Below are 14212 nucleotides of genomic sequence, written 5' to 3'. Positions count from 1 at the left end.
ACTACATCTTAAGCTCTGTAGTGATATATTGTTGGCTGCTGTGCCAAAGGAAATAATGAATACAAAGTTATCTTTTTGGATTATACATAAAATATACATTTACAATATAAAGTCCTTGCAACAGAGAACAGCATTAGAGAAAAAATAAAATATAGGAAGTTTAGGGTAGACTGAGCTGATCCGATGTTGAGGAATCTTACCGAACCTAGAAAGAGGCATCTAGCTCACTGGCTTAAAACCCTAATGTTACTAAACAGTTAAAGAGATAGAACTCATGCTATAGTCCAACAATTCTTCAACAATTTGATGAATTCACACTAGCTTTTTGAAACTAAGACTGCAACATTAGACAATTTGCTCAACCAGTGTTTGTCAACTAATTTATTTGTATCATTGGCAGGGTTGGGCTGATGTAAAAAAAATTCAAACTGGTTTAATATGGAGCCAAACAGTGGATCAGACCAATATACTGAACTTTAACACTAGATCTAGTCGCAATTGACTCAGCAGCTGCTCCTGAGTAAAACGTAATGACCAGTGTGTCCTTAGAGCAGGCAAGCCTCCAACTATCATGTCGCATCACCTAACATCGGAGCTGTCTGTCCACAGCGAATCCATTAAATATGCTTACGTCATGTAAACAAACCACATAAATATTGGCTCTGCATTTGAGATAACCACTTAAAAGATGGGTCAGTATTTGTTATCTTCCTATGTTTCTACTTATCTAACAGAAAATCCACATTTAATATTGTAATATTTACTGAAAATGACATACAGTGTAGCCAACAGCAAGTGGCCTAGCTTGTTATTAGCAATGCTCAATTACCAGAAACTGTTTGCTCCCTGTCAGTCTCCCTCCAGCCAGCTGCCACAGAATTACAGTGTAAAACTTCATGTTACAGTAACATGGCCATGCACATCTCACTTCAAGAGGAAATGTTTACATCAATAGCAAAAAAAGAGCCTTTTTTCATTCTGACATTGGATCAAGAACAATTTTTTGCACATTCATACCTAGACTGAACTCACTGCATGCCTCCACTCACACCAGCCTGTTTCCACTGTGTCCTCCAGTCGATCAGCAGGAGACTTTCAATCCTCTTAATTTGATATTTGAACTCTAATTAATTAATTTGTACAAAAAAACTATTATCCTGGAGTTAAAATTAACAGATTACACACATTGGATTTGTTGTTGCTTTTTCCAACTATTATATATTTGACTCTGCTGTAGTTAGACTGTAGGACCAAAAGAGGAAAGGACAAAGCGCGGAAGACAATTTCCTTCACAGCATTATAAGTGAATGGAAATGCAGCCACTTACACCATACCTTTGTGTGTATGTGTAGCCATTGCACAGATATTTCATTTGACATGTCATGTTGTCTCTATTATAGTTCTATATTGTAGACATGCAGAAGACATCACAGTGTCACACAAAGCCCCTGAACACGTGATGCTATGTGATTATTTGTGAGTGTATAATAATACACTCAATATACAATTCAGACATATCATGTCCTTAATGTCTCTGTGGCTGACTTGTTATTTTCTGCCCTGCTTCCCTCCTTGTCATCTGTCATGTTGATTATTTACTGTTTTTTAATGGTGATGGGTTGCCATGGCTCCGCTGGTCCTGCTGGAGCTCAAGGTGTCTTTGCATTTGTGTTTATGATCCCACCATCCTTAGTAGTCGCTCTCTGGACGACTGCAATGACTTCCTGATTTCTCTTTCCAGCATGCTCTGGGTGAAAGGCAGTAAAACTAGCTTGTTCCAGATCTCCTGAGCCACAACAGGCAGGGTTGCTCAATAGTTGGTGTTTTTGGCACTGTGCTGAAAATGATTATTGCTTAACAACCACAGGGATGCTGGTGCCTGTAAAGAAAACTTTTAGACTGGCTAGTTTGCCCATGTGTTAGATTAATGATACAGTACAATTACATCCCTGAAGACAGACAGAATAATCAAATTAAGCTTGCTGCGCTAAAACCACAACACTTTACTTTTATGGCATAAATCCTCCCCATCACCACCTTAAAAACTTGAAGACTAATTACATTAGACATTAGATAAGTGGTGCACTATCTGGTTCCATTTATTTTATTAATGTTTAGATATCAGTATGGGAAAGTATCCAAAGTTAATAGAAAAGATATTAGATATCGTAGAAGCACATTAATTGTCAGAATTGAAGTCCCATCATAAGTAATAACTTTTAAAAGAGTAGTTTCATATCATAAAGCATTATCAAAGTATTAGTAGAGCAATTTCGCATTGGTAATACAATCAGTTTATTGGTAATTGCTATCCTCTTTAGTAGGACCAGTTCCTTTATTTAAGAAATGTGGGAGTTATGTTCAGCAATGAAGCCTCACGACTTATCAGAATATATTGCTGTACCAAACATTGGCAAACACCGTTCATCAGTGCAATATTTTTTACTGAAAACATTCCCATTGGCTTCGTGTGTGTTTCAAAGACAGGCCTTGTCAGTTGAAAGACAAACTTTATCAGGAGTCACTCAGGTAGTCAGCAACTCTCCTCAGCTCACATATTTGTCTCCACAGTCTGAAGGCTTTCTTCAACCAAAGCAAATGTGCTTCCACATACAATATCAAGCCTTCGCCCTCAGTAACAGCCTTCTTTATCCAAAATTCAATATCTGCTCTGAACTTTTCCTCTCCTACACCTTAGAAACTTGTTTTTATACTAATAAAGTCAATAAGAAGTTGGTGCCATCCGTGGTGGAGTGTTTCAGTATGTGTGTGTGGGTTTGTTTATGTACAACAAAAGGTCTGGGGTCAAAAGTGCATATGCATGTTATATCCCAAATTGTATTTTGGCTTAGTGTATTATTTGTGCTGGATGGCTGGTGTAGCAAGATTAGCTCTTGGCATTCACCCATTGTGGCACTTCAGTGATTGGACAGGTGTTGTGTATTGCGGATGGTTTGTTGATACCTTGGCTTATTACTACTTTAACTGAATAGAATTGTATTGAGAGCATGCTGTCGTTTTATATTTTTATCGGCATCCAGCAGCAGGCATAACTAAATGGGTCCATCTGAACATATCAGTCACACTTAACCTCAGCTTCACAGATCAGTTCACATTTCAGCCACTGTGCTTACATATCATGATTGCTGATGCTACAGTAAAGTTTGCTGGTGACCAAGTGGCCCTTGTTGGGCTGTTTGACTGAGATGCAGTGAACAGTGTGGCAATACAATACATTTTACAGCTGCATCTCATTATTAAACCATGATATCCCCTTCCTTTTTGTATTTGTGTGATGTGTCATTATGCCAATATTGACAGACGATGTGGCTCTCTGAGTGCAGCAAAAATGTTCATCTCATTGGTTGATTTTGTTGGTGAAAAATAAAATCAAGCAACATGCTTTTCATCTTTAAAAGTTAGAACAGGTTGTGACTGTGACATGGTGGTAATGCTTAGGTCTTGAGTAAGAGCAAGAATTTGGACTGCCTTTTTGTAATATAAAACAGTAGGGTGTTTTTGCTGGGTTTCAGGGGTGCAGGGGAGTGGAGCTTTTTGTGCAGTTCTTAATAATCTCTGTGTGAAGCCTCATTTCTGAATGCACCACACAGATATTTCAAATGAAGTAGTATTAGAGTATGCTGTATGGGTACTGTTACAGCTGATGGTTAATCCATGAGCAGTAATGTTGGATTTAAGTGTTACAATCAACAATTTCACTGGAACTTTACCTTATTTGATTTCCCGTGACAAATAAATTCATCGATTGACTGACTGATTGAATACTTGAATTTTTTTTTTTAAAGATATTTTTTGGGCATTTTTAGCCTTTATTTGACAGGACAGACAAGCGTGAAGGGGGGAGAGAGAGAGGGAGTGACATGCAGGAAAGGGTCACAGGCTGGAGTCGAACCTGGGCCGCTGCGGCAACAGCCTTGTACATGGGGTGCCTGCTCTACCACTAAGCCACCGACGCCCCTGAATACTTGAATTTGATGTAGTCGTTTAAAATACTATTAATACCATAATGTTTGGTTGTTTTTGCTGCTGGAGTGAGTGAGGTGGGGGCAGACAGGCAGGTGAGGGAGGGATAAAGGGAAAGAGGCTGGTGATTGAGAAAGGCATGATAAGCTATTTTATTTTTGACCAAATGTTCTTGTTGTTGACTAATGGATAATGGAATTAATATTATACCGTGGAGCTACTGTACTATTATCATACAGTGAGGTTTTGATATCATGACATGTCTTACAATACTGCAATAAATGTCATGGGCTTGTTATTGGGGTACAGTATTGTAATATTGTGAGATTGTGATATTGTTACATCCCTAGTAGAGCACAAAGAACAGAAAAATAGCGGGATGATACAGTTAATCTACAGTAAAAAATTTTACTGCATTGCCAAAGTATCGGATCGGGACTCGGTATCGGCAGATACTCAAAATCAAATGACTCGGACTCGGACTCGGGGGCAAAAAAATGTGATCGGGACATCCCTACACAGAGTGCATTATGTGTGCCTCTAGAACAAAGATACATTTACATAAAACATAAATACATTACAGAAGACTAGGCATGTCAGGATATCAGAAATTTAGTATTTAAAACCAATACCAGTGAAATTCCACGATTCTCGATAACCAATTTGATATCACCATGGTAAAAAACAAAACAATAAATCCCATGTATTTAAACATGCACTCCTTTTATAAAAAAAAAAACAAAACAAAAACAACTATTATTAAAGATTTAATTTAAATTTCATTATCAGTTCCTGGTGATCAGCCTCAAATGCACAGTACTGGTTTATGTGGGTTCATAAGATTTTGTGGGAGGGGAAACATAATAATATTTAGCCTACACAATATTACATTTTTCTCCTCTGTTGTTGTTGTTGTTGTTGTTCAACACTAGTAAATATAAGATGTGATGGTTGGGCTTTGTGGTAGGCAGTCAGTGCCTTGTCACGCTGCTGACATTTGTAGCAGAGCGTAAAAACACAATGCTCCCATTGTAAAGATAAAAAAAAATACGCTGGCCTCAGTAAATGAACGCTTTTCTTTTTCACGAGTCGAGGTCGAGCTGTTGCTGCAGCTGCACTTGTCTCTGTTTTCCACTTGTTGTTGTTCTCCCATTTTTCTTCTTCCTTTGGCAAATAACGGCAGACTACAACACTTGTTAGTGTATATGCTGTGCCATCTGGACTGGGAGAAGTGCATCCTCAATACTAGAGAAAAATGAGTGTTGTCACGTTTTCAGGATTTTGTCATCAACTTCATACCAAAATTTCGGTTGTTGTGACATCCCTACAGAATGCAGTGTGTTGTCATAATCCCTGCACTCCTATGGCCTCTACAGCCAACTCTGACTTGTAAAGTAAAACCCTCTATTCATTACTTCCATGTCCTCTCTGAACAATGGTGTAAAGATCTTCTTTCTTGTGTCACTGCACTACTGCTGCTGTCTTGTTCACCTCTCTCTTATCTTTCTCTCTCGTCACAGATCAACTAAAACTCATCCGGGACCTGTGGTTCATTTGAGTGACTGCCCAAAGGATGAAGGCAAGGTGAGTAGGCAGATAACACCAGCAACACCTCCTGGTTCTCCTCGCACAGTTTAGTCTAATGTCATCACAATTCTCCCAGTTCTCTGCTTCTAGTTAAATCTAAGCCTTTTTTTTCTGTCACAGATCTGTCCTCTAACCTGCCCTCTGCCTCTCCTGTAAATTTATTTTGTCTTCCTTTACATCTTCTATCCATCTTTTCTAATTAGTCAACTCTCACTCTCAGTCTGGCTTTCTTTCTGGCTAACAAAAAGAAAACCATCATCCATACAGTATATTTCTATGGTTGCTCCCATGTCCTTTTCCTCTGTGTGTTTTCACAATAACACACAGAAGTTGTGATAGACGGGCAGGTAATATCCTTTGAGGAGAGCTGTGTTTTTCAGGGTCAAGCTGCAGTCAAATTGGTTGGAAAAGTGGCAAGTGAAGGTTGCTGTAAAAGACAGGTCATTGAGGACCATATTGATTTTCCCAATGGATTCTGCTGCCTTTGTGTGAAACCAGACTTGACAAGCTGTGAAGACATAAAAATGAGACACAAGTGTACAGCCACTGTTGCACACTGCCATCACTTACTGCAAGAAAAGACTGTGCTGCCTGTGGCATTTGAAAAAAACAACAATGAGGTATTCATGTAACTGCTCAATACTTTACCTTTAGGTGGCAATGGATGCAGAGAGAGGGGACATATGTGCCTAATTTTCACTCCATGTTATGATTAATAGATAGCCTACAATACCAGCTACCAAGAAAGGCAGTGTGGCAGCAGGGAGTAGACATTAATGCTAAGAAAATTAATTTGAATCATTGGTGCTCCTTAAAGCTGCAGTAGGTAGAAGGCCTGAAAATGATTGATTTTTGAGTCTCATCTGAGTTAGGTTTCGTTCGTCTCCGCCCTGAGCCCCTCCTACCAGACGAGCGAGTATTTTATCCTATGCACCGAATATTCGGTCACCGAATATATTCAGCCGAATATTGCAAAAAAACACACATTCGGTATTCGGTGGAATAAGTTAAAAGCAAGGCCGAATAATAGCGGCGTGTTTTGATAACGCAATCAAACGGCGTGCCGTGACGGGCGGAATAAAATGTCGGTAGTGTGGCGATCCGTCTGTCACGGCACTCGCATTTGCGACTAAAAATAGTTTTGAGCGAGCAAAATAGGCTTAAATCATTCAGCACGCTGTGCGAGCAGCCTACAGATTTCAACCAGCAGCAGAAACGAAAGGCGAATCCCACCAATTGTGGGTTGAACGGGGTCACAGACACAGACAGTAACGTTAATGTATTCCTGTCAAATACGGCGTCCATTGGCTTACTGGCGATGGACAAGTCGGTTCCAATAATATCCTCTTCTTGGCGTCATGACTGCCCAAAAGTACCTGAACAGCTGAGCCAGCCGAACACAGGTATGTGATGTGTCAAAGGAGAAACGAGCCTTTCACATTTCTGTCTTTGTGTCAGTAACGGCCCACAAACCTCACCGCACTTTAGGGACTGTTCATTACTTATGAAGGGACTGTCAGGGGAGGAGGGTGGCTGGTTGATTCTTATTTTATTTATTTATTTTATTTTGATCCCCCCTATGTTAATCACTTATTGATGCTGTTTTTGAAGTATGAATAAGTCAATAAGTAATTTATTCCATTGAAATATCATTGATGTATTATAGAAAAGTGATTTATCTTTTCATAAATGACAAAAGGCACATCTGCCTCATTTTTGCTGTGGTATCGTGATACTACTCAGAACCATGATATTTTCATTGGTATCGTACAGTGGGTCCCAATTTTGGTACTGTGACAACACTAATCTGGAGGGGGTTCATCTGCAAAAACTAATGAAAAACTAAACAATGATATTCGGTATTCGGTACTCGGTATTCGGCCAAGCGTTTAATAATATTCGGCTTCGGCTTCGGCCACAAATTTTCATTTCGGTGCATCCCTACTACTTGGTTCTATTTCTCCCTCTCATCGCGCAGCAGCCCGCCCCATCCCTTCCTTGCGGCCCTGCACATATACCCCGAGGCTTGGCTCTCGCTCTCCACGGAGAGCCCTCGGCTCCGCTCCCATGGCAGACCCTCGCGCCCTCTGGCCGGGCCCGGCCCCACCTCACCTTTCCCCTCCCTCCCGGGCTCCGGGGAACCGAGTTCTGTCTGACTTTTTTTGGGTTGTTTAGCCGTGTAGGCACTTGTAGCCAATGCTGGAATGGCTATTTTACCTGGTGCACTGTTCGCCATTGCCGCTTGCTCTCCCCTTCTGCCGGCGGCACGGGAACGCGCATATGCAGTAGAACAGCCAATAGGAACGCAGTGGTCTGAGCTGACCTTTGATTGGTTGATGCACATCGGCACGATACACAGAGCCATGGTGAGGTGCAGAAACCTATTGTTTGTCTCAGACCACTTGATTTACATTATGCTTAGAGGAAAGTGTAAAAATACAATGTTGACATCACAAATGCTCTTTTCACTAAAGCCATGAGATGGAACATTTCCCTTTCAAGAGAAAGAAACAGTCGACACTGATGAGACACTTCCAAGGACAGACCCCCCAGCCTGGACAACATTTAGAGTATTAAAGGGTTGATTTACACAAATTACAAAGAACAAATAAGTTGAGCAATGAGCTTACATTAATCCAGTGGCAGGAAACGCTGCTGGGATGATAATGTTGTTCCATGTTTGCTGAATGTGCAAGTAAGGGATTTCTTGAATAACAGGTTAACCATAACAGTCTGATACACAACTGGTATGTTAGCCCTTAATTTTTCAGACATATTTTTATTTAAAAAAGGGCTTAATAGCCCATTTCCCCAGCAGACATTATGACTTGTCATAGGTTAAACAGATGTAATAACATCAGTGATGGCTCCTTTACATTTAGCTGTCATAGCATGTCATGTAAGTGAGTCAGCATTCAAGACCCTGGAAATTGCTCACCTAAACTGAATGCAGCTATTATTAATGTTAGTATGAATGATGCTGATGTTTCTCTTAATTTTTCAATGAATAGAAAAAAACTCTGCCAGTGTAATGAGAAAGTTAACTTGCTTGTAATGCAGTTATGCTTCTTACTGCAAGTGTACCATAAGAGCACGTCACAATTACACAAATACTTTTGGCAGAAAATCGCTGTTTATAAGAAGACATTGGTGATTAATTATTTGCAGTATATCTGCGGCCACATACAACATGCCTTTGAGGGTATACAGTTCGTATGTATGCACTTGCCTTTGTTAACAGGATATCTTGGTGTTACCAGGGCTGTTGGTGTGACTAATGTAAACCTTTAGGGTTTGCAAAATTCATGAGGAAGTTCTTGTTCTACCTCACTTGCCCTCTACTTCCTGTCACACAGTCTTTCCTCTCAGCAGGAGAGCTGTTTCCTCCACTCTCGCTTAAAGGTTGTGCTCCTCCAGCATCACTCCCCATCTCCTCTGATCTGTGATCAGATTGTGTCGACTTTACTCTCCCTTCCTATTCTGTGTGTGACTGTGTGTGTAATGGTGTTGTGGTGTGTAGGTGTGTTTTTGAGGTTGTTTTTATTGTAAGTGCATGTTGGAGCTGTGTGTTCACGGATGGCTGTTTTCATCTGCAGTATATTATATACTGTATAAGTGTGTCACTATTGTGAGTGAGAAGGCATGTGCAGGAAATTGTGCGTGTGTGTTTATCAAAGTGTTTTGCATACTCTTTGTACTTGTGTGCATGTGCATTATACATAACAAATCCATATGTGTATGGGTTTAAATCCAGTGTTGAATACAAGTGATATCTTATATGAAACCTTGAAGGGAATTGGCAATCTGATAGTTCACAAAGATAGGTGATGTAGGGCTGTTTTCTCATATGAACTCCAGACACTATCCAGAATGCCCTTTCACACATGTACCATACAACAGGAGATTGTCTGTGTCAGACTCATTCTCAGCTACAGGGAATACTCTGTTTGTTTTAAGTGAGGGTTGGCGCCTGGGAAGAGTGTGCAAGGGCCAGGAGACGCAAGAACTATGCTACAGAAATTTCTGTGTTTTTGTTTCAAAGCCAGTTCTTTATTTGGTCATGACAATTTCAGCAAGCGTTTACCAACAGAAGTTCACAAACTCGTTGTCTCTCCAGTTAGAGATTTTCGTTGGCATCGTTGTGTATTTGACCCTTCTTCTTCTCCTTCGGATTTTTGTATTTGCATCATAGAAATGTCATCAACACATTCCCTAGCTCACTGTGTATTTTCTGGACCGTGACCCGCTCGCACATGGGCTCAGTTGGACATTCCATGAACTTTGTACTAGGGAGCTGGCAGGTTTAAGTCAATTTTATGTCTGGTCCAGGTGATCCAGACATTTGTGCTGCCACATACGTCTCCTCTGGGTAATGTCTAGATGGGTTCAGGGCTGCAGTGCATGTATGAAAGGGCCTTCAGTCACCCGTCAAGGCTCTACTGTGTGCACAACCACAGTTAGATCTGCAAAAGGTAGACACTGTGGTATCGTGCATCCTGTTATCCTGTTACATGTTCTGCAAATCATGGGCCAAAAGCAGACCCATGCATGTGGTGACCCACTAATGCAAAACTCACAAGCAGGCTAGCTGCTAACTTTGCCATCAGAAACAAAAGTAAGATCACTAAAGACTAAAGAGGAAGAAGAAGAAGAAGGAAAAGTATTCTTTGGGGTGCCACAGGCCAAATAGCTTTCCTACATTACAGCAAAGAGTGCAATTATGTCAGTTACATTGATTTAAACTGCTCATCATTTCATTTAGGCTATTAAGGAATATCTTTCATCACTTCCTAATTTTCCAATCCCTGTCAATCCCCTCCACAGCTGCTTATAGGGTTCGAGAGTGGGACAATCGTACAGTGGGACCTCCGGGGCAAGAAGGCCGACTTCAGAATCTACTACGATGAGGTGAGCTTCACTATGCACTCCTGCATCAAGAAACTTAACACCTGAAGTGAAAATGCTGTCAGGTGAAACAGTTTTCATTTAAGGTGACATTTTCAGTGTTTCCTGGGGTTGTGTCACAATATTTGTATTGATTCTGTTTGATTTCAGTAGTCACCATGTGGATCCCTCATTACAACAGCAGGAATTAGGAGATATGTAAGAATGTGATGAGATCGAAAGTAGTGAGTTGAGAACAGGAAATTAAAATGAGCCATGTTCGCACAGAGGGGGGTACATAATTAAAGCTGGGTTCCTACGCAAGTATGGAAAAGTATGGAAATAAACTTGATCAATTTCCAGGTATTAAAAAGTATGGAAAATGAAAAATAAAGTATGGAAAAATATTTATGTTTCCAGACTATTAGCTACCACTGTTCTAAAATGCTGTTTTCTAAAATAGAAAATTTGGTATTTCCAAAAATAATTTAACTGACAGATGCCCTTAACGATTCATAATAAATCCTATTTTTGTCACGCTACATGATGGAACTGCATTGAGGAAGGGGAGAATAAAAATAAAACAGCTGCTGCAGGTAAAGCAACTCTAGTCGCAGGATGTGTGTCACTGCTCGCCTGCCTTTCTCTCTCCCGCGGTCCGTCACTCCACTGTCTCCGCTCTGATACTCGCTCTCCCCCGGTCGGCCTGTACTACGATGCACGTTTAACATAGCCAGGCTTTCTTTAGGTGAGCTGGCTTCACAGAGCCTAACAGCACCCATCCAGGATAACCAGTACTACAAAGCTGGCTATCAACTCGCTCTGTCGTCTCTGTGTTTTCCAGCAATGAGCGCGTTCATGTGAAAGAGGCGGAGTTGACAAAGCAGCAAAAAGCACGCACATCCATGAACAAAATTGTGCAGGTGCTGAGCTCAATGTGGAAAGCTGAGCAGGTAAAGAAAAGGCTCGCACACTGCAGGGCTCCTCTTCAGAAAGAGGCGGAGTTGTTAATTAGGAGCGACATCATCATCATGAACTCATACTCATATGAGATGAAACGGTAGCCTATCTGTAAAAAACTTCTGTTTCAGTGACAGCAAAACAGTTATTTTCAACTAAGTAACAACAGCCTGTAATCATAGGCTACAACAGAATAAAATAAGACAGATAAAACAGATAAAAAATCCTTGTCAATAATTTTGCGAACATCAGCTTGTCTGATTTAACAGATGTAGAGACTAGAAATAATAATAATAATAATAATAATTTACAAATATTAAAAGTAGGCTAAGGCACATTTAAGAATTATTATGACTTAAGTACAGAGTATTTTTTGCTATTTAGTTTGATGACAGGATGAAATCATTCTTAATATCACATACTGTAATAGAACTTTAAAATAATTCCAGACTGTTTCTGCTACCAAACCAAAGAGTGTAAAAGTAGTTAATGACTGATGAGGTCTATCTGATCAAAATGTTACATTTATAATCACGGGAGCTAATTAACAATGTGGGTTATTTCTTTAGTTTTTATTTCCAGTTATCAGGTGTCTCAAGTTATTCTGAGCTGCAGAGTGTAAAATCATCCACACTGTCAGCTGTCACTCTGAGGATAAAATAAAGTTTACACCATTAAAATGCAGCTAAAATCATCATTAGGATATGTGTTTAGTGTGGTTATAAAGCATCTCTCTGTTTGTTAGAAACTGTTTTAAAACCAGAGTGGAAATAGAAAACTTGGAACAATAAAATAGTAATACTGACCTACTGACATATAGCCTATATTGCTTTTTTGTTTTTGTTTTTAACACTGTCACTTTGTTAAGCAAACTGGGGACTTTTGCTCATGACATTCTCTGGCCTTTTTAGCTTGGTTAATGAATATTTTAGATATTTACCTTACTGTGTCCAAAATTGTTTACAGAAACACGAAGTTCTTCATATATCTAGCCTCCTAAATTTGCTCCCGAAGTGCACCAGACTGATGTATTTTAACTTTAAAATAGTCGAACTTTTCTTCTGGGGGGACATGCCCCCGGACCCCCCTAGAAGTTCAGAGGCTCTCTCCTTTTTTCACTATAACTGTGTTTGTATCACTGCATTATGGTACTTGGCTACAATCGGCTATTAAGAATAATTAAATATGATGTGAAATATGATACAATGATATATTTACTCAGATGTCGCATATTCTCTGAAAAAAACAACAACAACCGAGAAGTCTGGAAATTTGGGTATGGAAAAGTATGGAATTTTGAAATTCCAAATGTGTAGGAACCCTGTTAAAGTGCGTGAAAATGTGAAAAAATAACTCTTATGACACCAGTGTCTTGTAGAGATAAAAAGCTGTTCGGTGTCTTTCTTTGCTGTTTCCAGGAAACTATGAGAGTAGGATTTAGACTTTGTAGCTTGGGGGCCTGTAATTATTACAATAAATAATATGTACAACACACCCTGATTCATGCATTCAGTCATTAACAAATCAAAAGTACAGCAGATATCTTCAGCTGAGATCTACTAATGACAGAAGTATAGATCATTTTAAAAAGAAATCGAAGCTCTTCTATGGATGCATACTGGGGCCTGAACAGCCTCTGTCTTATCTTTCATCTTGCTCACATCACTTATCCTAATTCAGTGACAGAAATGAGTCTTTCTGTCTGCCAATATTTCAAATCTGAACAAAATGGAGGGAAATTTTCATCTTCAGCAGCACCAATTTTTCTTATTTTCAACAAGGTGTCTTTGCCATCGAGTGCTCTATTCCTATGCTCATTTGCCTGCCAACCAATTACTGCTTTTCAAACAAGAAGCAGTAATTGAAGGACCCAAGCATGGTGATATCAGTCCAAGCTGCCTCTGACAGCTCGCACAGCACCGTCAGCTCAAACAGGTGAAGACTAGCAGACTTAGCAGTGGAGCATAACATAAGAGAGTGTTCTTGGTGTTGTAAGATGTACCATTTGTGTTCTTACTGTTAGGTGGCCATTTAACAAGGCGTGTACTTGTTACCATGTAAAGAGTTAGTAATGGAAGGAGAGAATAGGAGATATTTTCAGTTAAAGACAGGGGGCCATTAACTGCCCATCCACTATATAATTATAAAATGATGTGCAACACGTAGTGCACTTCTCGGTCACAAAAATGATTACAGTGATTATAAAACTCTTACATAGCATGTTGTTTTTTTTAGCCGTTGTCAGATTTACAGGTGGTCAGGGACATATTGCCTGCTCTTCCCATATACAAGTTAATTGGAGTGCACAGTATAAAACAAAACTAAAACAACCATGGATTTATGGAATAGCCTCAAATTGGTCAAATTTACTATATATACAGTATGTCTTTGGACCTTTAATACAAGGTCAGTTTGAGAATTTCCATTACATGCACACACACACACAGACACAATCACTCTCAAAAACACGCGCTGCTCATATTTAATATTTTTTTTCCTTAACCTCCATGGCCTCAAAACCAATTTGCCCTGTAGGCATTTCACCTCATGGCACTTAACCTCTGCATCTGCTGCCATCACTCATCTCCTGTCCTGTCTCCTGTGAAGAGTCACATCCTGCCCACATTTGTTAATGCGGTTTCATGTGTATCACTTCTACCAACACATGGCATCTCCCTCTCACACCTCTTCAGCAGAGGACAAAGAACACCGGATCTCACAGAATTTTTTCTGTGTGATCCGGTGTTATTGTAGAAGTACTGAATTATAGCCATTGTTGCTGTTGTCATTGAAAACA

The 14212-nt window shown here is 39.9% G+C and overlaps 1 protein-coding gene across 13 annotated transcripts in view; it reads left to right on the top strand.

Moving 5' to 3' along the window:
• stxbp5l (syntaxin binding protein 5L) overlaps positions 1 to 14212 on the top strand; it is a 186541-nt gene that overhangs the window by 109050 nt on the left and 63279 nt on the right. For all 13 annotated transcript variants that reach the window (XM_033617890.2, XM_078174389.1, XM_033617889.2 and 10 more), the window contains exons 6-7: positions 5505 to 5568; positions 10396 to 10479. In XM_033617890.2, the coding sequence (XP_033473781.1) occupies positions 5505 to 5568; positions 10396 to 10479 (148 nt within the window). The remainder of the gene's footprint in view (positions 1 to 5504; positions 5569 to 10395; positions 10480 to 14212) is intronic.

The sequence above is a fragment of the Epinephelus lanceolatus genome, chromosome 14, assembly GCF_041903045.1.
Source record: "Epinephelus lanceolatus isolate andai-2023 chromosome 14, ASM4190304v1, whole genome shotgun sequence".
Classification (NCBI taxonomy): domain Eukaryota; kingdom Metazoa; phylum Chordata; class Actinopteri; order Perciformes; family Serranidae; genus Epinephelus; species Epinephelus lanceolatus.
This window is presented reverse-complemented; position numbering and strand designations above follow the sequence as displayed.